At 39.4% G+C, this 26,810-nt stretch overlaps 1 protein-coding gene across 4 annotated transcripts in view; it reads right to left on the bottom strand.

Moving 5' to 3' along the window:
• LOC113067096 (tenascin-X) overlaps nucleotides 1–26,810 on the bottom strand; it is a 96,866-nt gene that overhangs the window by 11,509 nt on the left and 58,547 nt on the right. For 2 of the 4 annotated variants that reach the window (XM_026239350.1, XM_026239351.1), the window contains 15 exons: nucleotides 19,199–19,447; nucleotides 15,655–15,909; nucleotides 15,075–15,335; nucleotides 14,720–14,968; nucleotides 14,251–14,511; nucleotides 13,858–14,106; nucleotides 10,954–11,226; nucleotides 10,383–10,643; nucleotides 10,024–10,272; nucleotides 9,561–9,821; nucleotides 9,168–9,416; nucleotides 6,415–6,675; nucleotides 4,562–4,822; nucleotides 4,169–4,417; nucleotides 1,420–1,680 (listed from right to left, as the gene is read on the bottom strand). In XM_026239350.1, the coding sequence (XP_026095135.1) occupies nucleotides 1,420–1,680; nucleotides 4,169–4,417; nucleotides 4,562–4,822; nucleotides 6,415–6,675; nucleotides 9,168–9,416; nucleotides 9,561–9,821; nucleotides 10,024–10,272; nucleotides 10,383–10,643; nucleotides 10,954–11,226; nucleotides 13,858–14,106; nucleotides 14,251–14,511; nucleotides 14,720–14,968; nucleotides 15,075–15,335; nucleotides 15,655–15,909; nucleotides 19,199–19,447 (3,849 nt within the window). The remainder of the gene's footprint in view (nucleotides 1–1,419; nucleotides 1,681–4,168; nucleotides 4,418–4,561; nucleotides 4,823–6,414; nucleotides 6,676–9,167; nucleotides 9,417–9,560; nucleotides 9,822–10,023; nucleotides 10,273–10,382; nucleotides 10,644–10,953; nucleotides 11,227–13,857; nucleotides 14,107–14,250; nucleotides 14,512–14,719; nucleotides 14,969–15,074; nucleotides 15,336–15,654; nucleotides 15,910–19,198; nucleotides 19,448–26,810) is intronic. The other 2 variants (XM_026239352.1, XM_026239353.1) reach the window with 2 other exon arrangements.

The following is a 26,810-nucleotide window of genomic DNA, read 5'->3' as shown; positions in this document are numbered from 1 at the left end:
ATATTATTTCCATCAAAAAACATAATAATCTTAATACTTAAAGGGTTACTCCACCCCAAAATGAAAATGTTGTCATTAATCACTTACCCTCCTTGTCTTTCCAAACCCATAAAAGCTTTCCTGCAGCACCGTAGTGCCATTTTGAAGAAAATCCTCTGAACACAAAGCAGCTTAAACTCTTCTGTTTCAGCCGCGACTCAAAGATACATTTTCTACATGTATTTATGCTTTGATTTGAACAAAAACAGCACATCTGTGCAGCATTTCTGACACAGAAGAGCGTAATCTGTCTGCGTTCAAAATCTCCAAAATGGCGCTACGGTGATGCGGAGAGACACGGAGGAGACAAATTGTTGAATAAAGTTATTTTTGTATTCTTTGCTTACAAAAATTATTCATTACGTTCATAACGTTACAGTTGAATCACTGATGGCAGATAGACTATTCTGATAATGTATTTTATACTTTTTTTTTTACTTTGACAGTGTAAGTTACTTGGCAGTCAAATGGACAGTAACAAGCAATGGAACTTTTTGTTTTGAAAGACATGGGGGTAAGCAATTAATGACAACATTTTCAATTTGGGGCGGAGTATTCCTTTAACACAAACTAAGATGCAGAACAGTTTTTTAATGAAGTACACATTGAGTCACACCCTTACTTAAAATTTACTCTGTAACAGGAGTTTTTGATGGAGATTTGTACAAAAAGAAAAGCAACATTATATATATATATATATATATATATATATATATATATATATATATATATATATACAGTACAGTACAGACCAAAAGTTTGGACACACCTTCTCATTCAAAGAGTTTTCTTTTTTTTCATGACTATGAAAATTGTAGAGTCACACTGAAGGCATCAAGGGCTATTTGATCAAGAAGGAGAGTGATGGGGTGCTGCGCCAGATGACCTGGCCTCCACAGTCACCGGACCTGAACCCAGTCGAGATGGTTTAGGGGTGAGCTGGACCGCAGACAGAAGGCAAAAGGGCCAACAAGTGCTAAGCATCTCTCGGGGAACTCCTTCAAGACTGTTGGAAGACCATTTCAGGTGACTACCTCTTGAAGCTCATCAAGAGAATGCCAAGAGTGTGCAAAGCAGTAATCAAAGCAAAAGGTGGCTACTTTGAAGAACCAAGAATATGACATATTTTCAGTTGTTTCACACTTTTTTGTTATGTATGTAATTCCATATATATTTCCACATGTGTTAATTCATAGTTTTGATGCCTTCAGTGTGAATCTACAATTTTCATAGTCATGAAAATAAAGAAAACTCTTTGAATGAGAAGGTGTGTCCAAACTTTTGTGGTCTGTATATATATATATATATATATATATATACTGTATATATAAAATGTAGATCCTGAATGCTCCTGAATGCAATATATAATATTTTACATACCAGTATATTTGCAGATGCAGAAAGGTTCACTTTCGTCTACATTATGTGCAGTAAGAGCAGTGATACATAATGTGTAATTTACTCCAGCAGTCAGTCTAGTGATGTTATAGTAAGTGTTAATAGTTGCTGAATATCCATTTATTTGATCACCAGTCCATTGGATTTTAAAGAAAGATCTATTTCCAAATGGCTCATCCCATGTCAGAAACACAGATGATGTTGTGATTTCAGACACTCTGAGATTCTTGATCACATTTGGCTCTGTGTGAGGAGAGAAGGACGAATCATAAATGTCGGTGAGAGATGGAGTTAAAACATGTGAGATTGATACAATTGGGAATTCATAAAGCAATTGTAGAATTTGTAGACGCTTAAGATGTTGCTTTACAGGCCCTTTCAGTTGGTCACTCTCAATGTCACGTCGGTGACCGACGAAATGGGGATATCACTTCAATAGACCAATCTACTTCGAGTGTAAACTAAATGAGCCAATGCACCTTGGCATGGAATTACTGCATCCAGCTGCTGCTGATCACAGCGTGAGTATAATAGGGCAGCAGGTGCAATTCATACCAGCTTTTCGCTTCTGAGCCGAGTGTAAGTATCGGTCTGCTCAACTGTGTCTGCTGTGAACTATGAGTTCAGCACGCTCTCTGAAGCTTAGTGTGTTGGCGCGATAGCACTTAATCGGTGGTCGATGGTCATTTCTTCTTAGAAAGGATCTACTGACTTAGAGACGGGGCACTGTATGGCACCCTTGTCCAGATCTTTGGAAACTCCATGTCTCGTCCCTGGTCAGGACGCGGAGGCTCAAGGTGACCTACCTCTGCAGGTAGTGAACACCATCACTTCGGCAAGAGCACCGTCTAAGAGACACACGCCTTGAAGTGGAACCTCTTTGTCAAGTGGTGTTCTTCTCACCAAGAAAACCCACAAAGATGCCCGATTGCGGTTGTGCTTTCCTTTTTGCAGCAAGGGCAGACCCTCAAAGTCTAGGTTGATGCTATTGCTGCATACCATGACCCCGTGAATGGGAAGTCTTTAGGTAAGCATGACGTAGTCATAAGTTCAAATCCTTCCCAGCCCCTCTCTATACCCTCTTGGGACCTGACACTAGTGCTAAAATCACTACAACTAGGCCCATTTGAGCCTTTGCAGTCAGTTGAGCTAAAGTTTCTTTCATTGAAAACTCTGCTCCTGCTTGCACTGGCCTCCAAAGGGTAGGGGATCTGCATGCATTTTCAGTAGACGATTCCTGCCTAGAGTTTGGGCCAGCAGACACCCAGGAAATATTGAATGCCCAAGGTTCCCACTACACCCTTTAGACTTAGTGGTGTAGCTGCAAGCATTTCCCCTGGAGAAGGCAGACCTAGCCCTGGCTTTGCTCGGTCTCATCCGGAGATAGGGATAAGGAATGCCATCTCTAAGCAGAGGATGGCCCACTGGATTGTGGATGTCATAACCCTGGCTTATCAGGCACAGGGTGTGCCCTGCCCATTCAGGTTGCGTGCTCACTCAACTAGAAGTGTTGCATCCTCCTAGATATATGTAGAGCTGAGGACTGGGCTACCCCTAACAAGTTCACTAGGTTTTGTAGCCTGCGTGTAGAGCCGGTATCCTCCTGTGTTCTCACCTCAAACGGGTAGTGGCACTGAGAGGCCCCAGTTAGTGTTGGCTTGCTAAAACTACTCCAGAGTGTCCGTACTGTAGACCCTGTTGAGATCCTCCATCACTCTAGGCAGCTGGATGCAGTGCATTGAAGCAGTCATTTCTGCAAGAGGATTCCGTACCAAGTATTGAGTGCATAACTGAACATATTTATTTGTTAACACTTTTTTGTATTAAAAACAATTTTCTTTTATTGGTCGGATGAAATATGCAATTGTTTTGAGAATTTTGGGTTTTCATGAGCTGTATGCCAAAATCATCAGTATTAAAACAATAAAAGACCTGAAATATTTCAGTTGGTGTGCAATGAATCTAAAATATATGAAAGTTTAATTTTTATCATTACATTATGGAAAATAATGAACTTTTATCACAATATGCTAATTTTTTGAGAAGGACCTGTATAGTCCACGGTACAGCCTTAGAGCCTGTGTTTCCCCGGCAGACTTCTGCGTTCCCAAGAGGGTTTTAAACAACTCAAATTACTTCCACAGTGTCCCTGTTCCAAGCAGAACGGGTACGTTTTCCCAGTGTTATCCAATCTCACCCAGTGAGGTAGTGCTTTGACAATGGTGAGTAGAACTACTTGTTCCGAGCCCCGGCCTACACTTAATAGGGGCGCAGGCGGCTCGCACAGGGCAATGGAAGGGGCAGCACCCATGGCAGTTTGGTAGGGATCCCAATTTTGACAGTCACCTACGTGGTGAAGAGAGTGACCAATTGAAAGGGAACGTCTTGGTTACATATAGTAACCCTTGATCCCTGAAGGAGGGAACAGAGACTGTTGGCTGTCCTGTCGCCATGGTTGCTGTACCGTCGCTGAGCCACCGGGTCATCAGCTTGGCTCCTCAGAGAAAACCTGGTATGAATTGCACCTGCTGCCTTATTATACTCATGCAGTGATCAGCGGCAGCTGGATGCAATAATTGCATGCCAATGTGCATTGGCTCGTTTAGTTTACACACGAAGTAGATTGGTCTATTGAGGTGATATCCAAATTTTCTGCAAAAAGGCAAATAAATGTGAGATGACTTAAGGTCCAGAAGATTAATTCAGATAAACATCCAATCAGAGGTCTTACTGGTATACAGTGAAATCTGATTGGCTCTCCCTTCGGTCACATGATCAGTTGCAACTGCAAAAACTCTGAATTTGTACTGTGCTCCAGGAGTCAGATGATCTATTTTGATGGAGGTATTTTCAGTAGTCGCATTGTTATTTTCATATTCTACACGGTAACAAGAGCTTTGGCCATATGGTTTAATCCAGTTTAGTAAAACAGAGGATGCTGTAATATCATCAGCTGTCAGGTTCATAATGATGTCAGGCTCTGTGAGTGAAAATGACAGACATTTAGGAATTAATAAGTGAATATTGAAAATGTAACATAGTGAAGATTTAAATATATGAATGGCACAAGTCAATATGAATATCCAGCTAGAGAGATCAGAAAACATTTAAGTTGAAAACATACTAGTATATTTAGAGGTAACCACTGATTCTCCTTCTGTTGATTTATCTGCTGCAACAGCTGTGATGATAAATGTGTAATTGACTCCAGCAGTCAGATCAGTGATGTTATACCATGTGTTATTGGTTGTTACATGATTAGATGTTTTCTCATCAGTCCAGTTAAGTTTAAAGAAAGATCTATTTCCAGCTGGTTCATCCCATGTCAGAAACACAGATGATGTTGTGATTTCAGACACTCTCAGATACTTGATCACATCTGGCTCTGTGTGGGGAGAGAAGAGCAACTAATATGTGTTGCTGATTTTATTTTTTTATTCTTTCTTCTTAACAGTATATTAAGACTGAGCCTTTTGTTCTGGTTCAGGGAGTTTGTTGAGTGCTTTGTAAAGGGTTCACAGGTTTATTTGAATTAAAGCTTTTATTATTTATATTATTTCCATCAAAAAACATAATAATCTTAATACTTAAAGGGTTACTCCACCCCAAAATGAAAATGTTGTCATTAATCACTTACCCTCCTTGTCTTTCCAAACCCATAAAAGCTTTCCTGCAGCACCGTAGTGCCATTTTGAAGAAAATCCTCTGAACACAAAGCAGCTTAAACTCTTCTGTTTCAGCCGCGACTCAAAGATACATTTTCTACATGTATTTATGCTTTGATTTGAACAAAAACAGCACATCTGTGCAGCATTTCTGACACAGAAGAGCGTAATCTGTCTGCGTTCAAAATCTCCAAAATGGCGCTACGGTGATGCGGAGAGACACGGAGGAGACAAATTGTTGAATAAAGTTATTTTTGTATTCTTTGCTTACAAAAATTATTCATTACGTTCATAACGTTACAGTTGAATCACTGATGGCAGATAGACTATTCTGATAATGTATTTTATACTTTTTTTTTTACTTTGACAGTGTAAGTTACTTGGCAGTCAAATGGACAGTAACAAGCAATGGAACTTTTTGTTTTGAAAGACATGGGGGTAAGCAATTAATGACAACATTTTCAATTTGGGGCGGAGTATTCCTTTAACACAAACTAAGATGCAGAACAGTTTTTTAATGAAGTACACATTGAGTCACACCCTTACTTAAAATTTACTCTGTAACAGGAGTTTTTGATGGAGATTTGTACAAAAAGAAAAGCAACATTATATATATATATATATATATATATATATATATATATATATATATATATATATATATATATACAGTACAGTACAGACCAAAAGTTTGGACACACCTTCTCATTCAAAGAGTTTTCTTTTTTTTCATGACTATGAAAATTGTAGAGTCACACTGAAGGCATCAAGGGCTATTTGAGCAAGAAGGAGAGTGATGGGGTGCTGCGCCAGATGACCTGGCCTCCACAGTCACCGGACCTGAACCCAGTCGAGATGGTTTAGGGGTGAGCTGGACCGCAGACAGAAGGCAAAAGGGCCAACAAGTGCTAAGCATCTCTCGGGGAACTCCTTCAAGACTGTTGGAAGACCATTTCAGGTGACTACCTCTTGAAGCTCATCAAGAGAATGCCAAGAGTGTGCAAAGCAGTAATCAAAGCAAAAGGTGGCTACTTTGAAGAACCAAGAATATGACATATTTTCAGTTGTTTCACACTTTTTTGTTATGTATGTAATTCCATATATATTTCCACATGTGTTAATTCATAGTTTTGATGCCTTCAGTGTGAATCTACAATTTTCATAGTCATGAAAATAAAGAAAACTCTTTGAATGAGAAGGTGTGTCCAAACTTTTGTGGTCTGTATATATATATATATATATATATATATACTGTATATATAAAATGTAGATCCTGAATGCTCCTGAATGCAATATATAATATTTTACATACCAGTATATTTGCAGATGCAGAAAGGTTCACTTTCGTCTACATTATGTGCAGTAAGAGCAGTGATACATAATGTGTAATTTACTCCAGCAGTCAGTCTAGTGATGTTATAGTAAGTGTTAATAGTTGCTGAATATCCATTTATTTGATCACCAGTCCATTGGATTTTAAAGAAAGATCTATTTCCAAATGGCTCATCCCATGTCAGAAACACAGATGATGTTGTGATTTCAGACACTCTGAGATTCTTGATCACATTTGGCTCTGTGTGAGGAGAGAAGGACGAATCATAAATGTCGGTGAGAGATGGAGTTAAAACATGTGAGATTGATACAATTGGGAATTCATAAAGCAATTGTAGAATTTGTAGACGCTTAAGATGTTGCTTTACAGGCCCTTTCAGTTGGTCACTCTCAATGTCACGTCGGTGACCGACGAAATGGGGATATCACTTCAATAGACCAATCTACTTCGAGTGTAAACTAAATGAGCCAATGCACCTTGGCATGGAATTACTGCATCCAGCTGCTGCTGATCACAGCGTGAGTATAATAGGGCAGCAGGTGCAATTCATACCAGCTTTTCGCTTCTGAGCCGAGTGTAAGTATCGGTCTGCTCAACTGTGTCTGCTGTGAACTATGAGTTCAGCACGCTCTCTGAAGCTTAGTGTGTTGGCGCGATAGCACTTAATCGGTGGTCGATGGTCATTTCTTCTTAGAAAGGATCTACTGACTTAGAGACGGGGCACTGTATGGCACCCTTGTCCAGATCTTTGGAAACTCCATGTCTCGTCCCTGGTCAGGACGCGGAGGCTCAAGGTGACCTACCTCTGCAGGTAGTGAACACCATCACTTCGGCAAGAGCACCGTCTAAGAGACACACGCCTTGAAGTGGAACCTCTTTGTCAAGTGGTGTTCTTCTCACCAAGAAAACCCACAAAGATGCCCGATTGCGGTTGTGCTTTCCTTTTTGCAGCAAGGGCAGACCCTCAAAGTCTAGGTTGATGCTATTGCTGCATACCATGACCCCGTGAATGGGAAGTCTTTAGGTAAGCATGACGTAGTCATAAGTTCAAATCCTTCCCAGCCCCTCTCTATACCCTCTTGGGACCTGACACTAGTGCTAAAATCACTACAACTAGGCCCATTTGAGCCTTTGCAGTCAGTTGAGCTAAAGTTTCTTTCATTGAAAACTCTGCTCCTGCTTGCACTGGCCTCCAAAGGGTAGGGGATCTGCATGCATTTTCAGTAGACGATTCCTGCCTAGAGTTTGGGCCAGCAGACACCCAGGAAATATTGAATGCCCAAGGTTCCCACTACACCCTTTAGACTTAGTGGTGTAGCTGCAAGCATTTCCCCTGGAGAAGGCAGACCTAGCCCTGGCTTTGCTCGGTCTCATCCGGAGATAGGGATAAGGAATGCCATCTCTAAGCAGAGGATGGCCCACTGGATTGTGGATGTCATAACCCTGGCTTATCAGGCACAGGGTGTGCCCTGCCCATTCAGGTTGCGTGCTCACTCAACTAGAAGTGTTGCATCCTCCTAGATATATGTAGAGCTGAGGACTGGGCTACCCCTAACAAGTTCACTAGGTTTTGTAGCCTGCGTGTAGAGCCGGTATCCTCCTGTGTTCTCACCTCAAACGGGTAGTGGCACTGAGAGGCCCCAGTTAGTGTTGGCTTGCTAAAACTACTCCAGAGTGTCCGTACTGTAGACCCTGTTGAGATCCTCCATCACTCTAGGCAGCTGGATGCAGTGCATTGAAGCAGTCATTTCTGCAAGAGGATTCCGTACCAAGTATTGAGTGCATAACTGAACATATTTATTTGAAGGTTGACACTTTTTTGTATTAAAAACAATTTTCTTTTATTGGTCGGATGAAATATGCAATTGTTTTGAGAATTTTGGGTTTTCATGAGCTGTATGCCAAAATCATCAGTATTAAAACAATAAAAGACCTGAAATATTTCAGTTGGTGTGCAATGAATCTAAAATATATGAAAGTTTAATTTTTATCATTACATTATGGAAAATAATGAACTTTTATCACAATATGCTAATTTTTTGAGAAGGACCTGTATAGTCCACGGTACAGCCTTAGAGCCTGTGTTTCCCCGGCAGACTTCTGCGTTCCCAAGAGGGTTTTAAACAACTCAAATTACTTCCACAGTGTCCCTGTTCCAAGCAGAACGGGTACGTTTTCCCAGTGTTATCCAATCTCACCCAGTGAGGTAGTGCTTTGACAATGGTGAGTAGAACTACTTGTTCCGAGCCCCGGCCTACACTTAATAGGGGCGCAGGCGGCTCGCACAGGGCAATGGAAGGGGCAGCACCCATGGCAGTTTGGTAGGGATCCCAATTTTGACAGTCACCTACGTGGTGAAGAGAGTGACCGATTGAAAGGGAACGTCTTGGTTACATATAGTAACCCTTGATCCCTGAAGGAGGGAACAGAGACTGTTGGCTGTCCTGTCGCCATGGTTGCTGTACCGTCGCTGAGCCACCGGGTCATCAGCTTGGCACCTCAGAGAAAACCTGGTATGAATTGCACCTGCTGCCTTATTATACTCATGCAGTGATCAGCGGCAGCTGGATGCAATAATTGCATGCCAATGTGCATTGGCTCGTTTAGTTTACACACGAAGTAGATTGGTCTATTGAGGTGATATCCAAATTTTCTGCAAAAAGGCAAATAAATGTGAGATGACTTAAGGTCCAGAAGATTAATTCAGATAAACATCCAATCAGAGGTCTTACTGGTATACAGTGAAATCTGATTGGCTCTCCCTTCGGTCACATGATCAGTTGCAACTGCAAAAACTCTGAATTTGTACTGTGCTCCAGGAGTCAGATGATCTATTTTGATGGAGGTATTTTCAGTAGTCGCATTGTTATTTTCATATTCTACACGGTAACAAGAGCTTTGGCCATATGGTTTAATCCAGTTTAGTAAAACAGAGGATGCTGTAATATCATCAGCTGTCAGGTTCATAATGATGTCAGGCTCTGTGAGTGAAAATGACAGACATTTAGGAATTAATAAGTGAATATTGAAAATGTAACATAGTGAAGATTTAAATATATGAATGGCACAAGTCAATATGAATATCCAGCTAGAGAGATCAGAAAACATTTAAGTTGAAAACATACTAGTATATTTAGAGGTAACCACTGATTCTCCTTCTGTTGATTTATCTGCTGCAACAGCCGTGATGATAAATGTGTAATTGACTCCAGCAGTCAAATCAGTGATGTTATACCATGTGTTATTGGTTGTTACATGATTAGATGTTTTCTCATCAGTCCAATTAAGTTTAAATAAAGATCTATTTCCAAATGGTTCATCCCATGTCAGAAACACAGATGATGTTGTGATTTTGGTCACTTTCAGATTCTTGATCACATCTGGCTCTGTGTTGGGAGAGAAGGACGAATCATAAATGCTGGTGAGAGATGGATGTAAAACATGAGATTGATACAATTAGGAATTCATAAAGCACTTGTAGAATTTGTAAGATGTTGCTGTACAGTTTTCTGCAATAAGCAAGTAAATGTGAGAAGACTGAAGGTCCAGAAGATTTATTCAGATTAAACATCCAATCAGAGGTCTTACTGGTATACAGTGAAATCTGATTGCCTCTCCCCTCGGTCACATGATCAGCTGCAACTGCAAACACTCTGAATGTGTACTTTGCTCCAGGAGTCAGATGATCTATTTTGATGGATGTGTTTTCAGTAGTCACATTGTTATTTTCATATTCTACACGGTAACAAGAGCTTTGGCCATATGGTTTAGTCCAATTTAGTAAAACAGAGGATGATGTAATATGATCAGATGTCAGGTTCATAATGATGTCAGGTTCTGTGAGTAAAAATGACAGACATTTAGGAATTAAAATGTTAATATTTAAAACTTACCATAGTGAAGATATAAATACATGAAAGGCACAAGTCAATCTGAAGTATATTTACTAGTATATTTAGAGGTAACCACTGATTCTCCTTCTGTTGATTTATCTGCTGCAACAGCTGTGATGATAAATGTGTAATTGACTCCAGCAGTCAAATCAGTGATGTTATACCATGTTTTATTTGTTGTTACATGATTAGATGTTTTCTCATCAGTCCAATTAAGTTTAAATAAAGATCTATTTCCAAATGGTTCATCCCATGTCAGAAACACAGACGATGTTGTGATTTCGGTCACTTTGAGATTCTTGATCATATCTGGCTCTGTGTGAGGAGAGAACAGCAAATTATTAGTCATAACGAATTAAAGAAACTGTTAGAACAATGCTATTATAAATTATTATATTACTTTATATTATAATATTCCAGGTACATCAATGAGATGTAATTGTACATCCTTCCACTAATATAGCAAAAGTCATTTGGCAGCAATGCTAAAATCTCAGAAATTTAATCAAAAGCAAAACTAAAAAAAAATGATTTAACATATCCATTTTAAAATAGTAATTGTTTGTGTGTCCAAAGTTAGGCTCATGGAGTACATAAAGAACAAATGTTTTGAAAGTCTACTTACTGGTCCATGCTGAGATACAGACAGATTCACTTTCTGTTGATTTATCTGCCGCCACAGCAGTGATGCAGAATGTGTAATTGACTCCAGAAGTCAGACCAGAGATGAGATAGGAGGAAGTGTTAGTAGTTTCTATTGCATTTCTGATCAAGTCAAATTTCTGATCGGTCCAATTAAGTTTAAAGAAAGATCTATTTCCAAATGGTTCATCCCATGTCAGAAACACAGATGATGTTCTGATTTCAGACACTCTGAGATTCTTGATCACATCTGGCTCTGTGTGAGGAGAGAAGGATGAATCATAAATGCTGGTGAGAGATGGATGTAAAAAAATGAGATTGAAACAATTAGGAATTCATAAAGCACTTGTAGAATTTGTAGGTGCTTAAGATGTTGCTGTACAGTTCCTCTTCAGGAACTTGTGCTGCGTCGAACAATGCTTTGGGGAACGTGCTTAGCGTGAGCGACTCTGAATATTGTGTGTAATCAGTCCAATGGAAGAGCGTGACGTCACAGGCAGGGGGACGTAAGCGACCAGGAAGCTATAAAAGAACGTGCCGCGCAGCTTTGCGTCTTTCAGCAAGCGCTCTGTGTGTGAATGTCACTTGTTTGTCTTGTGAGTCTTATTTACTGTTGTCTGTCCAGTTAGAGCTCCAAGTCATGCTGAAAAGCAGGGCGAAATCTAAGCATAGTGATGACGATTCCAAATCACATTATAGGTTGTGTGTTCCTCCCTGCCTGCGATATATAACAGGTGGGGATACAAGGAGCTGGGAGCGAAGCACGCTGAGTCGGCTCTCGAGGGGGCCGACTGTCCACACTGTGAGCGTATGTTGGTGTGGCTGCTTCGTTCCCGGAGGGCCCTCCTCGAGGAGGGGGCCTTCAACAGCATTCCCCTGCGGTTCTGGTCCCGCTTCTGCCGAGGCAGAACGGCGGCTGCACTCGTGGGGTTCGCAAGTGGATTTGGTGGAGGGAATGGAGACGGGCCAGTCCCTACCTCCTTCCACTTCCGCCAGATCCGGCGCCCAATCCCTGGAGTCGGAAGCACGCTCAGCGGATCCTTTCACCCAGGAAGAGGGATCGACGATCCGCCTCTCTTCCTCCGAGGAGGTCGTTGTGGAGTCGGTCAACACGGATTCGCCACCCCATTCGCCGCAATATGAGGAGCTCTTGGAGGTGGTTACTCGCGGTGGCCAAATTAAGCATTGAGTGGCCCGCCGAAAAAAACGACCGAACCGCAGCGAAGCAAGCTCGATGAATGCTCACGAGCTATCTGTCCCCCAGCGCAGCATCGTCTCTGAAGGCCCCGGCATTGCCCTCAAAGCCACTTTGGTCGGCTTTGGTGTGCAAAGGGTATGCGGCTGCAGGTCAGGCTGGTGCGTGTCTGCACACCATGGCGGTATTACAGGCGTACCAAGCCGACCTGCTTAAAGAGCTAGATGAGGGAGAGGATATCAAGTCTCATGATATTTCAGAACTAAGAAGGACTGCTGATCTCTCCCTCCACGCCCGAACTACGGTGGCCGCGGAGAGGCACTTATGGTTGACCCTGTGTGATATGAAAGAGTGGGACAGGGTCTGCCTCATGGACGCCCTGATCCAGCCGACTGGCCTGTTTGGCGACGCAGTCAATTCTGTTGTTGACAAGTTTCAGGAGGCCTGCAAACAAGTGGCGGCGTTCCATAAGTTCCTCCCTCGTCGCTCTCTCAGAGCATCTGGGCAGGAGATGCCCCAGCCGCACCCTAGCTCCTCGTATCGCGAGGCCCAGAAACAGAGCGAGGACTTCTAAGCCTAAACAAGATCTTAGGGCAGTCATAGAAGCCAAGAAGTCCTCGGCCAAGAAACCCTGACGCCAAAGGGTTTCAGAGGGCAGCCTCTGCTGGGGTAGAGCGGTACACACCGCAGTACACGGTGCCCGTCTCACCTCAGCGCACTCTGGGGGCCGATCTGCCAACCTTGCCAGTGTTCCAGGGTGCAGCGGTCCCCAGCGAGCATCGGTCTCAGTATCTGAGACTCTCGCCGCCCCTGCGGGGGCCTCTTACACCAGAAGTCAGTCTTGAGAGACTGATTCCCTTAGTAGATTATTTAGCAGCGTGGAAACTACTGCCAAATGTATCTCAATGGGTCCTGCACACAGTAGAAAAAGGCTACCGTATTCAGTTCTGTACTGGGCTGCCAAAATTCAACGGGGTCATCCCGACGATAGTCGGCCCCAGGCAGGGTCTGGTTATGGAACAGGAAGTGAAAACCCTATTAGAGAAGGAGGACATCCAGGTGGTCCCTCCTCAAGACAGGGAGTCTGGATTTTACAGCCGATATTTCATAGTTCCAAAGAAGGATAGGGGGTTGCGTCAGATTATAGACTTGAGGGTCTTAAATTGTTCAGTTATGAGATTGAAGTTCAAAATGCTCACAATCATGCATGTTGTAGCTCAGATCAGGTCCGAGGACTGGTTTGTCACAATAGATCTCAAAGATGCATACTTCCACATATCCATCCTTCCACAACACAGGAAGTTTCTGAGGTTCGCTTTCGGGGGCGAATCTTATCAATATCGAGTACTTCCCTTCGGCCTTGCACTCTCACCCTGCACATTCACAAAATGTGTAGACGCAGCTCTGGTCCCACTGCGCATACAGGGCATCCGCATACTCAACTATATTGACCTTTTTGCGACTCAAGAGACATCACAATGTCCCCTTTGGTTCTCGTTAGTTCATCCAGCTCCTCTGGGACTGAAGGCTCCTCTGTTTCCCAAAGCATTGTTCAACGCAGCGTCTCATTCCCTCGAGGAACTAGGGTTACATACGTAACCTAGAGACGTTTTCTGCAATAAGCAAGTAAATGTGAGAAGACTGAAGGTCCAGAAGATTCACTCAGATTAAACATCATATCAGAGGTCTTACTGGTGTACAGTGAAATATTATTGGCTCTCCCCTTGGTCACATGATCAGTTGCAACTGCAAACACTCTGAATGTGTACTTTGCTCCAGGAGTCAGATGATCTATTTTGATGGATGTGTTTTCAGTAGTCACATTGTTATTTTCATATTCTACATGGTAACAAGAGCTTTGGCCATATGGTTTAGTCCAGTTTAGTAAAACAGAGGATGCTGTAATATCATCAGCTGTCAGGTTCATAATAATGTCAGGCTCTGTGAGTAAAAATGACAGACATTTAGGAATTAATATGTGAATATTGAAAACTTAACATAGTGAAGATTTAAATATATGAATGGCACAAGTCAATATGAATATCCAGCTAGAGAGATCAGAAAACATTTAAGTTGAAAACATACTAGTATATTTAGAGGTAACCACTGATTCTCCTTCTGTTGATTTATCTGTTGCAACAGCTGTGATGATAAATGTGTAATTGACTCCAGCAGTCAAATCAGTGATGTTATACCATGTGTTATTTGTTGTTACATGATTAGATGTTTTCTCATCAGTCCAATTAAGTTTTAAAAAAGATATATTTCCAAATGGTTCATCCCATGTCAGAAACACAGACGATGTTGTGATTTCGGTCACTTTGAGATTCTTGATCATATCTGGCTCTGTGTGAGGAGAGAAGGACGAATCATAAATGCTCGTGAGAGATGGATGTAAAACATGAGATTGATACAATTAGGAATTCATAAAGCACTTTGAATTTTTAGGTGCTTAAGATGTTGCTGTACAGTTTTCTGCAATAAGCAAGTAAATGTGAGAAGACTGAAGGTCCAGAAGATTTATTTCGATTAAACATCCAATCAGAGGTCTTACTGGTATACAGTGAAATCTGATTGTCTCTCCCCTTGGTCACATGATCAGCTGCAACTGCAAACACTCTGAATGTGTACTGTGCTCCAGGAGTCAGATGATAAATTTTGATGGAGGTGTTTTCAGTAGTCGCATTGTTATTTTCATATTCTACACGGTAACGAGAGCTTTGGCCATATGGTTTAGTCCAGTTTAGTAAAACAGAGGATGCTGTAATATCATCAGCTGTCAGGTTCATAATGATGTCAGGCTCTGTGAGTAAAAATGACCAACAATGAAGATTTAAATATATGAAATTCATCAGTCAATATGAATATCCAGCGAGGGGAATCAGGAAACATTTAAGTTGAAAACATACTAGTATATTTAGAGGTAACCACTGCTTCTCCTTCTGTTGATTTATCTGCTGCAACAGCTGTGATGATAAATGTGTAATTGACTCCAGCAGTCAAATCAGTGATGTTATACCATGTGTTATTTGTTGTTACATGATTAGATGTTTTCTCATCAGTCCAATTAAGTTTTAAAAAAGATATATTTCCAAATGGTTCATCCCATGTCAGAAACACAGACGATGTTGTGATTTCGGTCACTTTGAGATTCTTGATCATATCTGGCTCTGTGTGAGGAGAGAACAGCAAATTATTAGTCATAACGAATTAAAGCAACTGTTAGAACAAAGCTATTATAAATTATTATATTACTTTATATTATAATATTACAGGTACATCAATGATATGTAATTGTACATCCTTCCACTAATATAGCAAAATTCAGTTGGAAGCAATGCTAAAATCTCAGAAATGTACTACTAATTTATGAGAAAATCTCATAAAATGTTAGAACACATCCTATTTAAAATAGTAATTGTTTTTGGGTCAGAAGTTAAACACTCAGAGTAAATAAACAAAGGACAAATTTTTTGAAATTCTACTTACTGGTCCATGCTGAGATACAGACAGATTCACTTTCTGTTGATTGATCTGCCGCCACAGCAGTGATGCAGAATGTGTAACTGACTCCAGAAGTCAGACCAGTGATGAGATAGGAGGAAGTGTTAGTAGTTGCAGTTGTTTTATCATCAGTCCACTGGATTTTAAAGAAAGATCTAGATCCAGTTGGTTCTTCCCATGTCAGAAACACACATGATGTTGTGATTTCAGACACTAGGAGGTCCCTGATCAAAGCTGGCTCTGTGTAAGCAAAGAAGAAAAACATGATTTTAGCTTAATTTTTTGAGAACAAAATTGCCAAAGTAGTCAATATTTTTTTTTTGATTTCATTTGGAAAAAGAAATCTCATAAATGAAAAAAAAAAGAGGTGAGCTCTAATTTTAAAGTGGAAGGAGGTGATTTTTTTTCTGACATGATAAACAGGTTTAAAATTGGCTTAAAAGAGGTCTTGCCAATCCAAGATCCATTAGGTACTCGATCCACAACCAAATATTTGGAAAAATTGGTAGCCTTTCCTTTATTTTAAACTGCAACTATTTATCTTCTAAGCTGCCCATTACCTTGTACAGATTTTATCAGCAATGTCTCCTTGCTTGGAAACTGTTCTGTCCATTGTTTTTCACCTCATAATACACGGTTATGGAATAACTGTGATATCACTGTTAGAAATAAATATGTATTTATCCCCAGGTGGTTCCTAAATAATATTAACAGTATCCTCCCCTTATTTGATGACTCGGGTAACCTTTTTACTTATGAGCAATTTATGACTTACCACAATTCCCAATTCCTCCAAAAGAGTTTAATACAGTGGTTAAAGCAATATCACCTTGGTTAATTCATCTTGTTAAATGACATGCTATATACAGTGGGTAACGAAAGTATTCAGACCCCCTTAAATTTTTCACTCTGTTATATTGCTATATTGCAGCCATGTGCTTAAATCATTTAAGTTCTTTTTTTTTCCCCTCATTAATGTACACACAGCACCACATATTGACAGGAACACAGAATTTGACATTTTTGCACATTTATTAAAAAAGAAAAACTGAAATATCACATGGTCCCAAGTATTCAGACCCTTTGCTCAGTAGAAGCACCCTTTTGATCCAATACAGCCATGAGTCTTTTTGGGAAAGATGAAAAGTTTTTCACACCTGGATTTGGGGATCTTCTGCCATTCCACCTTGCAGATCCTCTCCAGTTCTGTCAGGTTGGATGGTAAACATTGGTGGACAGCCATTTTCAGGTCTTTCCAGAGATGCTCAATTGGGTTTAAATCAGGGCTCTGGCTGGGCCATTCAAGAACAGTCACGGAGTTGTTGTGAAGCCACTCCTTCGTAATTTTAAGCTGTGTTCTTAAGGTCATTGTCTTGTTGGAAGGTGAACCTTCGGCCCAGTCTGAGGTCCTGAGCACTCTGGAGAAGGTTTTCGTCCAGGGTATCCCTGTACTTGGCCGCATCCACCATCTTTCCCTCGATTGTAACCAGTCGTCCTGTCCCCGCAGCTAAAACACCCCCACTTTACCTCTCTCACCAAGGCTCTTCTCCCCCGATAGCTCAGTTTGGCCAGACGGCCAGCTCTAGGAAGGGTTATGGTCGTCCCAAACATCTTCCATTAAAGTATTATGGAGGACACTGTGCTCTTAGGAACTCAGCAGAAATGTTTTTGTAACCATGGCCAGATCTGTGCCTTGCCACAATTCTGTCTCTGAGCTCTTCAGGCAGTTCCTTTGACCTCATGATTCTCATTTGCTCTGACATGCTCTGTGAGCTGTAAGGTCTTATATAGACAGGTGTGTGGCTTTCCTAATCAAGTCCAGTCAGTATAATCAAACACAGCTGGACTCAAATGAAGGTGGAGAACCATCTCAAGGATGATCAGAAGAAATGGACAGCACCTGAGTTAAATATATGAGCGTCACAGCAAAGGGTCTGAATACTTAGGACAATGTGATTTTTCAGTTTTTCTTTTTTAATAAATCTCCAAAATTGTCAACAATCCTGTGTTTTTCTGTCAATATGGGGTGCTTTGTGTACATTAATGAGGAAACAAATGAACTTAAACGATTTTAGCAAATGGCTGCAATATAACAAACAGTGAAAAACTTAAGGGGGTCTGAATACTTTCTATATCCACTGTATAATCCAAGGAGAACAGTCACAATACAATCTACTTTGTTCTTGGATGGAATTGATTTTTTTAGACAAAAAAATTTACCAATAGTCATGTAGGTCAAATCTTTCAATTAAAAAAAAAAAAAAAATCCAAGAGGAAATTATATTGGAGATCTTTGTAAAAGTGGCTGGCTTTTACCTGAAAAATACTGTATTTACAATAAGGCTAAAGAAATACATTTCAAAATTTTACATAAAATATATCCTGTAAACTGAAACATTTCTAAATATCTGGACATTGACATTTCATGTGCTTTTTGAAAGTTCATGTGAGTTATTTGCACATCAGTTTTATGATTGCCCTATATCTAGGCAATTTTGGTCCGACCTTGGCTCATATATATATATATATATATATATATATATATATATATATATATATATATATATATATATATATATATATATATATATTTGATTCTGCCAATGTTACTTATTCTTTCAATCTAAAATACATTATATTTTATTATATTAATCATAAAAATAGACCCCTAGAGTACATTGGTAATTTCTTTATTTTATATGGCAAATTCTTTATTCATAAACAAAAGTTTGGAAATAATATTCCATCCTATCCTCATTTTAAAGCTGAATTAATATCACTTTAATCTCTTACACTGAAAAAAAAATGATAAAATAAATTAAAAAAAAAATAAAAATAATAATAATTATGGTAAGTGGTTGCAATCAATTTAAATAAACAAATTTAGCAGAAAGTTAATAAACTAAATTAGTTTACTTAAATATAGCAAAAATAAATTGATTGCAACCACATGCCATACATTTTTTAGTAAATTCAATTAATAATTTATTTCAGTGTAGTTATATAAACAGCAAAAAAAATCCCATTTAAAAGCTGAATTAATATCACTTAGGTGAATTAATCAAAATCTCTTATATTATGTTGTATAAACAACAACAACAAAAAAATCCCTAAGATTTATAAAATATTATGAAGAAATGGTAAAAGAAAATACATGCATTTCCCTGATATTAATGTTTATATGTTATTTTATCAATTGTGGTAGTGTATGTATTCTTGTGAATCTTTGCTTGTCAAAATGTTTTATTTATTTATTTTTATAATCCTTGTTTTATTTGTTTTATCATGTGTATTTGTATGTAATTCCTTTACAATGTTCTTATGTTATTTAGCATTAATAAAAAATAAAAAATAATAAAAAATAATAATAATAATAATTAATGCTGGTGAAAGAGAAATTAAAAAAGATGCAAAAATGATACAAACAAAAGCAGACTGATCTCTGCTTAAAGCAACTGAACGTGAGAATCTGTTAGGGGTAAAAGTTCAGAAGATTCACTCAGATTAAACATCCAAACAGAAGTCTTACTGGTGTGCAGTGAAATCTGATTGGCTCTCCCCTCGGTCACATGATCAGCTGCAACTGCAAACACTCTGAATGTGTACTGTGCTCCAGGAGTCAGATGATCTATTTTGATGGAGGTATTTTCAGTAGTCACATTGTTATTTTCATATTCTACACGGTAACAAGAGCTTTGGCCATATGGTTTAGTCCAGTTTAGTAAAACAGAGGATGCTGTAATATCATCAGCTGTCAGGTTCATAATGATGTCAGGTTCTGTGAGTAAAAATGACAGACATATAGGGATTAATATGTGAATATTGAAAACTTACCAAAGTGAAGATTTAAATACATGAAATGCATCTGTCAATATGAATATCCAGCGAGGGGAATCAGGAAACATTTAAGTTGAAAACATACTAGTATATTTAGAGGCAACCACTGATTCTCCTTCTGTTGATTTGTCTGCTGCGATGCCTGTGATGATAAATGTGTAATAGACTCCAGCAGTCAGATCAGTGATGTTATAACGTGTTTTTTTTTTTTTTAAATTTATTAAATAATAGTACCGTATTTTTCGGACTATAAGTCGCACCTGAGTATAAGTCCCATCAGTCCAAAAATACATCATGACGAGGAAAAAAACATATATAAGTCGCACTGGACTATAAGTCGCATTTATTTAGAACCAAGAACCAAGAGAAAACATTACTGTCTACAGCCGCGAGAGGGCGCTCTATGCTGCTCAGTGTAGACTACAGGAGCACTCAGCAGCATACAGCGCCCTCTCTCGCGGCTGTAGACGGTAATGTTTTCTCTTGGTTCATGTCTCTTAGATTATTTATCTTGGTTCATGTCAAATTAATTTTGATAAATAAGTCACACCTGACTATAAGTCGCAGGACCAGCCAAACTATGAAAAAAAGTGCAACTTATAGTCCGGAAAATACGGTAAATAAACCAAATAATAGCTTGTGATAATATTATAAAAAAAGCAGTCCTAGTATTAAATAGAAATGCATTTATTTTATAGTAAATAAACTTAAAAATAAAATGCTAATATTTACTACTACTTTGTTTGTTTGCCTCTTTAAGAAGAATCTCTTTATGTATTCCCCAATTTTAAGTCGCTTTGTAAAAAAGCGTCTAAAAATAAATAAACAAAATCGTTTTCATCATATTCAAACCTAAAATCAGCCGACTTTTATTTTGGCGGGTTGCCGGCAAGTATACCCGCTTCCGGATTCAGCGCTGCTGATTTCTTTTATTGTCTATGATGAAAGAGCGAGTGGATGAATGTCACAGTTTTGTATTGTGCTTTGAAACGGTAAGTATAGCCTAGATTTATGCTTTCAGGTTGAAAATAAAACTTATATTGTACAGTTTGTGATCTAAAATGGTAATTGTGAATCCGCTTCCGGATTCAGCGCTGCTGATTTCTTTTATTGTCTATGATGAAAGAGCGAGTGGATGAATGTCACAGTTTTGTATTGTGCTTTGAAACGGTAAGTATAGCCTAGATTTATGCTTTCAGGTTGAAAATAAAACTTATATTGTACAGTTTGTGATCTAAAATGGTAATTGTGCATTAACATCTGTCAACCATGTCGGTACGCAAATGCGCTGTCAGAACATATTTATATTACGCATTTTTTATTTTGGTCGTGCATGCAGACCTGCGGACCACTTATGTGCACCCCTGGACATAAACCATTTTTACCTTTGATTATTATGGGAAAAGTCCGGTCGGCACTAACCAAGATGCAATGGCAGTATCGTGAGTACAGTTTTATGTGTTTTATGCATAGACAGTAAAAGAAATGGACACAGCGACCCCATTGGAACTCAATTGAGACAAGTGAAGCCCATTTTTAGCTATTTTTAGCACTTACATTTCTGATACATAAGCAACCTGTCTGACAGATGTAAATCTTCTAGTAGCTGTGCGTGCAAACTGCCATCGTTAATCTTGCAGAGACGGGGAGCTTGAGCGGGGAGTTCTTTGGCGTGAGTGAGCAGGAGTAAGTATTCTGATTAATTATTTTGTATAGTATTTTAAAATGTAACGCCAGTACGCCATATTAAGTTAATTGCCTGCGAGCTTCTCCTCCTGTCTGGTTTTATGGAGACTTGTTTGAATGAGAGAACGCCGGATTCTTAAATCTTGGATTGTTTTCATCTTGTGCGAGCAGACAGGTGTGATTCGGAGATGGGTAAGAGTAAAGGAGGAGGGCTGGCACAGTTTGTTAATGAACACTGGGGCAATCTGATTTATATCACGGTTAACAAAAAACTATGCTATAGGGCTTGGGCGCCGCGTTGCATTCTGGGATGTGGTGGCCATGTTGATTGCCTCGCGAATGTAAACATACAGCAAGTTGAACGAGAAGAAGCAGAGTTGGGAAAAAAAAAAGATGTTTAAATCATAGAAAGTTTGTGGGATTTATAAGGATATGCTAAATAGGGATGCCAGAGACCGATATGTGGACAAAATTGGCACTATTGACAGTTTGAATCCATATGAAATTCCCAACAAAGAGTGGAGTACCAATGATGACTTGCTGCCGCACTTTTGCATTACAGATATCCTCGGCAACCTTGTTTGTTTTCTGAGCGCGTAAACTTCAGAATAGTTCCGAAGCTACAAGTCATTGGAGTCTCATGTGTTACTACTCCTGTTACTACTCCTTGCCCTTCCAGCGAACAGATGTTTTCAAAGCATCGTTTTGCTTACTTAAAAGCAACCTTAGCGTGATGTACTTTAAACAATTCCTACAAATTCTTCTTTACCCTATTTTATATACAAATTCTACTTTACCCTTTTTTATCCAATCAAATAACATCCCTCCTTTCCCTATACCTATCTCAAATCCTACTATATAGCCCTGTCTCCTTCAAAAAAGTCATCAGTACTCTAAGCTGTGCCCTACTATTACCACTCAGTAAACTATTTAAAGTGAGCTCCTGTACTCCTATATCTCCCTCAAGTCAATACTCATTTGCCTCTTTGTTCTAGATATCTCTGACACTCTATTAGTACATGCTGTTTTGCTAAGGCTAATTTATAATTCTATAGTATCTTAATAATGCCCTTTTTGCTAGTTTATCTGCCATCTCATTTCCCCTGATCCCCACATGTGCTGGAACTAGAGGTCTTCACAGTGCACCCGAGACCCGTCGACCCCGGACCCGACCCGGGCCCGTACGGGTTCGGGTCTATATTTTAAATCATCAGCCGGGTCCGGGTCGGGTCCGAATCTATTACCTCGGGTCCCGGGTCTGTTTAACATTGTGTGTAATACCTGTGCGATCACCGATCGGAGTCATCGGACTCGAAGAACACCCGTGATCAAAGACTACTTGTGTTTTTTGTAACTTGCAACTTGTAAAATTAGGAAAAGAAAAGAGTGAGCCAAAAAAAGTGATCTCTCTTTGTCCCTCTCTCTCTCTCGCTCTCTCTCGCTCGTAGACTCAGAGTTAATATACAAGTGCATGCACGGTATTAATGCTTGCAGACTTGACACACTCAAATTTAATATATTTTAAATCAGCAACAAAATCTGAGGTGAACTGTCACATGAATGTTTTCTATTACGCTCAAATTGCGTTAAAGCATTTTAGGTTGCTTTGCATTTTAGGCTAGCACGCATGTGCAGTCTCAAGCGCATTTCATGTTTCTATGGCAACCAGTGAGGGACACTTCGACTGCCAAACCGCGTTTTACATTTTCTCCCGTTTTTATAATATTATAAATGAACCGTTTAATCTTAAAGTTTTAGTGGTTCAGATTCAGACTCAATGCAGAGCAAAGAGCACAGACAGAGATCAGATGATAGTAAATAAATAACGTCAGTGGCCATGGCATTGCACGAGTGATCGTTATTATAGTTCGAAAGGGCAAACAGTCTAAGTTATTATGCGAATTAACTCGAGTCAGAATGTACATGTGCACAGTAGCATTTGTCATCCGTCACCGTGACATTAAGCGGACTTTTGAAGCTGAAATAATGAGTGGATTCAGCTTGGACTTGGAATAACGAGAGGATGCATCACAGGCAGTCAGGTACAAGGAAGAGAGACTACGGCTCTTTAAATTAGGTAAGACAAAAAGCTGTATTCTTCGCAACAGGTTTATTGACTTGTAATAGCAATTTAAGATGGAATACAGTATGTGAACGTCGGGTCCAGTCGGGTCTGTGTCTTCCCGGCGGGTTCGGGTCCAGATTTCAAATAATATATGGGTCCGGGTCGGGTCCGGGTAGACATTTCTCGAATCTACACGGGTCCGGGGCCAGCTTTTGAAATATTAGACAGGTCCGGGTCGGTTTGGTGTAGTATATTACGGGTCTCTGTCGGGTTGGGCACAAATTTTTGGACCCGTGAAGACCTCTAGCTGGAACCCACATAAACTTGACCTGACTGCCCTTACTGACTAAATTTGTGCTTAACTGAAGTACTTCGCACAGAATATATTGTCTACTTTTTGATATAAACTATCTTAAACTTACTAAAACTGAAGACGAGTCAGAGCATATAAACACCCATCTTTTCCAGCCACCACAATGCTTCCAATACTGCCAACATTTCTACAGGGCAAACCCCTAACTTATCCGATTTTCTTCAACTTATTCCAATTTGTTGACCTGGTATTGCTACTCCAAATCCTGTAACTTCTGTCTCTGGATTCTTTGCACCATCTGTATAAATCTGAATAAAGTTACCATATTCTTCTCCTACTCGATTCTTAAATACACTCACTACATTAATTTCCTCCCTCGCTTTCCTTTTTTCCTCTAGAACAAACCAGTCAACCTCTGGCCATATCATCTTCCATGGAGCTAATGCTGGGAAAACTACTGTAGGAATTAATCTCACATAAATTATATCTAAATCTTCAGATATTTTATTTCCAATCCTCCCAAAGTTTTCCCTTACATTTCAACCATTCTCCCAGCATTCCTTCAATATTGCTTTTGTGGAATGGGTGTCATTATGCCCTTTCAGACTAACCCAATAATTTACCATCAAATGTACCCTTCTTAACTCCAAGAGCATTCCACCCAATTCTAATTGTAAGGCTGGGGCCGATGATGTTTTGAAAGCTCCGCAACATACTCTCAGTGCTTGGGTCTGTACCACCTCCAATCTCTTGATCAGGGACTTGGCCGCTGCTCCCACCACTATACTACCATAAGCCAATGCTGATTTTCTTAGTGCCACATATATACTCTTTTAAGTGAAGAGCAACTAACTCCCCATTCTTTTCCTGTTAAACATCTCATCATGTTTACTACCTTCTTGCACTTTCCCTCCACTTTCCTAATGTGCTCTGCGAATGTTAATCTTGAGTCTCATGTCACCCCCAAAAATGTAAATGAGCTTAACCGTTCTATCTCTCTACCACATAACCTTAACTTCTTGTCTTCTTGGATTCTTTTCCTAGTGAAAAAGACTGTTTTTGTCTTATCTGTTGAAAATCTAAATCCCCAATAATAGCCACACTCTGCAACCTTATCAATCTCATCCTGCACCTTCCTAATAATATAAAAATCTTTGATCCAGTTAAACACCCTCCCTTCTACCGCCAGAGGTGGGTAGTAACGAGTTACATTTACTTCGTTACATTTACTTGAGTAATTTTTCGGGGGTAACGAATACTTTTCGGAGTATATTTAAAGATGGGTACTTTATACTCTTACTTGAGTACATTTTTTGGGAAAAATCTGTACTTTTACTTCGTTACTGTGGGCGACGCCCCTCTCGTTACTTTATCTTAATGCAATAAATGCTTCAGTTTATTCCAAACGGGCCGTCTACTTTTCTCTGGACAATGAGCGATGCCCATTCGCGAATGATTCATTCTTTTGAGTCAACTCTGTTCAAAGGCTTGATCAAACCAATTGGCAAACGAGTGAATTGGTTCATGAATCAGTTTGATTGAGTCGTTCAGTTCCATGCTGCACGCGCTGACTCCGCTGAGCTCTGAAGCGGTTCACTCAGAGTTGTAACTAGCAGCGTTGAAAACGGGGCTATGGAACTGCACTGAATTGAAAGCTAATCTGCAAAGGCTATTCTTTGCTTGCGATGGAGATCCTTATTAGATGAACGCGTGTGCTGTCTACTGTTTAACAGGTAATAACTTGGGCTACATTCGATTACAGTACACGATACCACTGTGACATTAGTTTGTTGTACGTGTGTGGCTTATAACAGGTTGAATGCAGCTTCCAAAAGACAAAGAATAGCCGATTAAGATTTTATTAATTTTAATACAATCACACCAGTGAGAGTACGTTCAGCAAGTCATATCATCAGCTGCTAAATTCAGATCTGTGATCGCTTGCTGGCGCTGAGCCAGAGACAGACGCGTTTTTACAGCGCTGCGCATTAACCAATCACACACGATTCTGTTGAGCTTTTGAATGCAATGGCCAATCAGAGGTGTTCCGATGAGTCATCGCTGAAATGCCGGTGCTTCCTTCACTCGCTCACTTACTGAATACCTCTTTCTGCCGAATTCTCTCGTCAGAAACAACAAAGTGCAGATGTGTGTACGAATCTATAATTAAGATATTGATTTCACAGTGTTAACAGTTTCAGTGATTTTAATGGTAGTTTCTGAGAGTGAATGAAATCTAGACTGTCAGTGAAAATGATATTTAATAATGTAAATGTTATTTGCTCTCTTTCTGAACAATGAAAGATTAGTAGCAATATTTATATCACATTAACTTTCAATGTTAAATTCACATTTAAAATAAAGTCAGTAGTATTAAAAATATGTTATGGCATGACACCTATTTGTTACTTAAATAAACAGACAGGGTTTTATAATAAATTACATAAATTGGATTAAAGGCTGATGAAATATATACATTTTATACACACACACATACATTACATACATTTTTTGTCTATATATCTATATAAAAAAAGGCTCAGTATATATGACCCAAAGTAACTAGTAACTAACTACTTGAGTAGATTTTTTATCCGATACTCTTTTACTCTTACTCAAGTAACTATTCAAGACTAGTACTTTTACTTTTACTTGAGTAAATATTTCTAGAATTACTTTTACTTTTACTTGAGTAAAGTTTTTGGGTACTCTACCCACCTCTGTCTACCGCTAACTTACTTAGTTTGATTAGCAAACCCTCCTTCCACATCATACCATAGGCCTTCTCTATATAAAAAAAAATACAGAAACTACACTCTCTTTATTTGCTTGAGCTTTTCTTATCTCAGTCTCTAATCTTAAAACAGAGTCCAGTGTACTTCTTCCCTTCCTAAACCCACTCTGACAGCTTATTTAAGACCCCTCTAGATTCCAGTTCGTACGACAATCTTTCCATTATCATTCTTTCCATTATCTTACATAAGTTATAAATTATAGTATTGGTCTATAATTTATGGGATTAGTAGGATCTTTTCCAGGCTTCCTGATCACTACTGCTTCTTTCCATTTACTTGGTAATTTTCCCTCCTTCCAAACTTTATTATATATCTCAAGCAACTTTAACAGTGATCTTTCTCCTAGATGTTTTAACATCACATAGCATATTCGATCTTTCCCTGGAGATGTTTTCTTAGCTTTATTAATTGCTCCATTGTGAATGGCTCATCAATACCCTTTCCT

Source organism: Carassius auratus, chromosome 50 (assembly GCF_003368295.1).
Source record: "Carassius auratus strain Wakin chromosome 50, ASM336829v1, whole genome shotgun sequence".
In the NCBI taxonomy this organism is placed as follows: domain Eukaryota; kingdom Metazoa; phylum Chordata; class Actinopteri; order Cypriniformes; family Cyprinidae; genus Carassius; species Carassius auratus.
The sequence above is the reverse complement of the archived record's forward strand: the minus strand, read 5'-3'. Positions and strand labels throughout refer to the sequence as shown.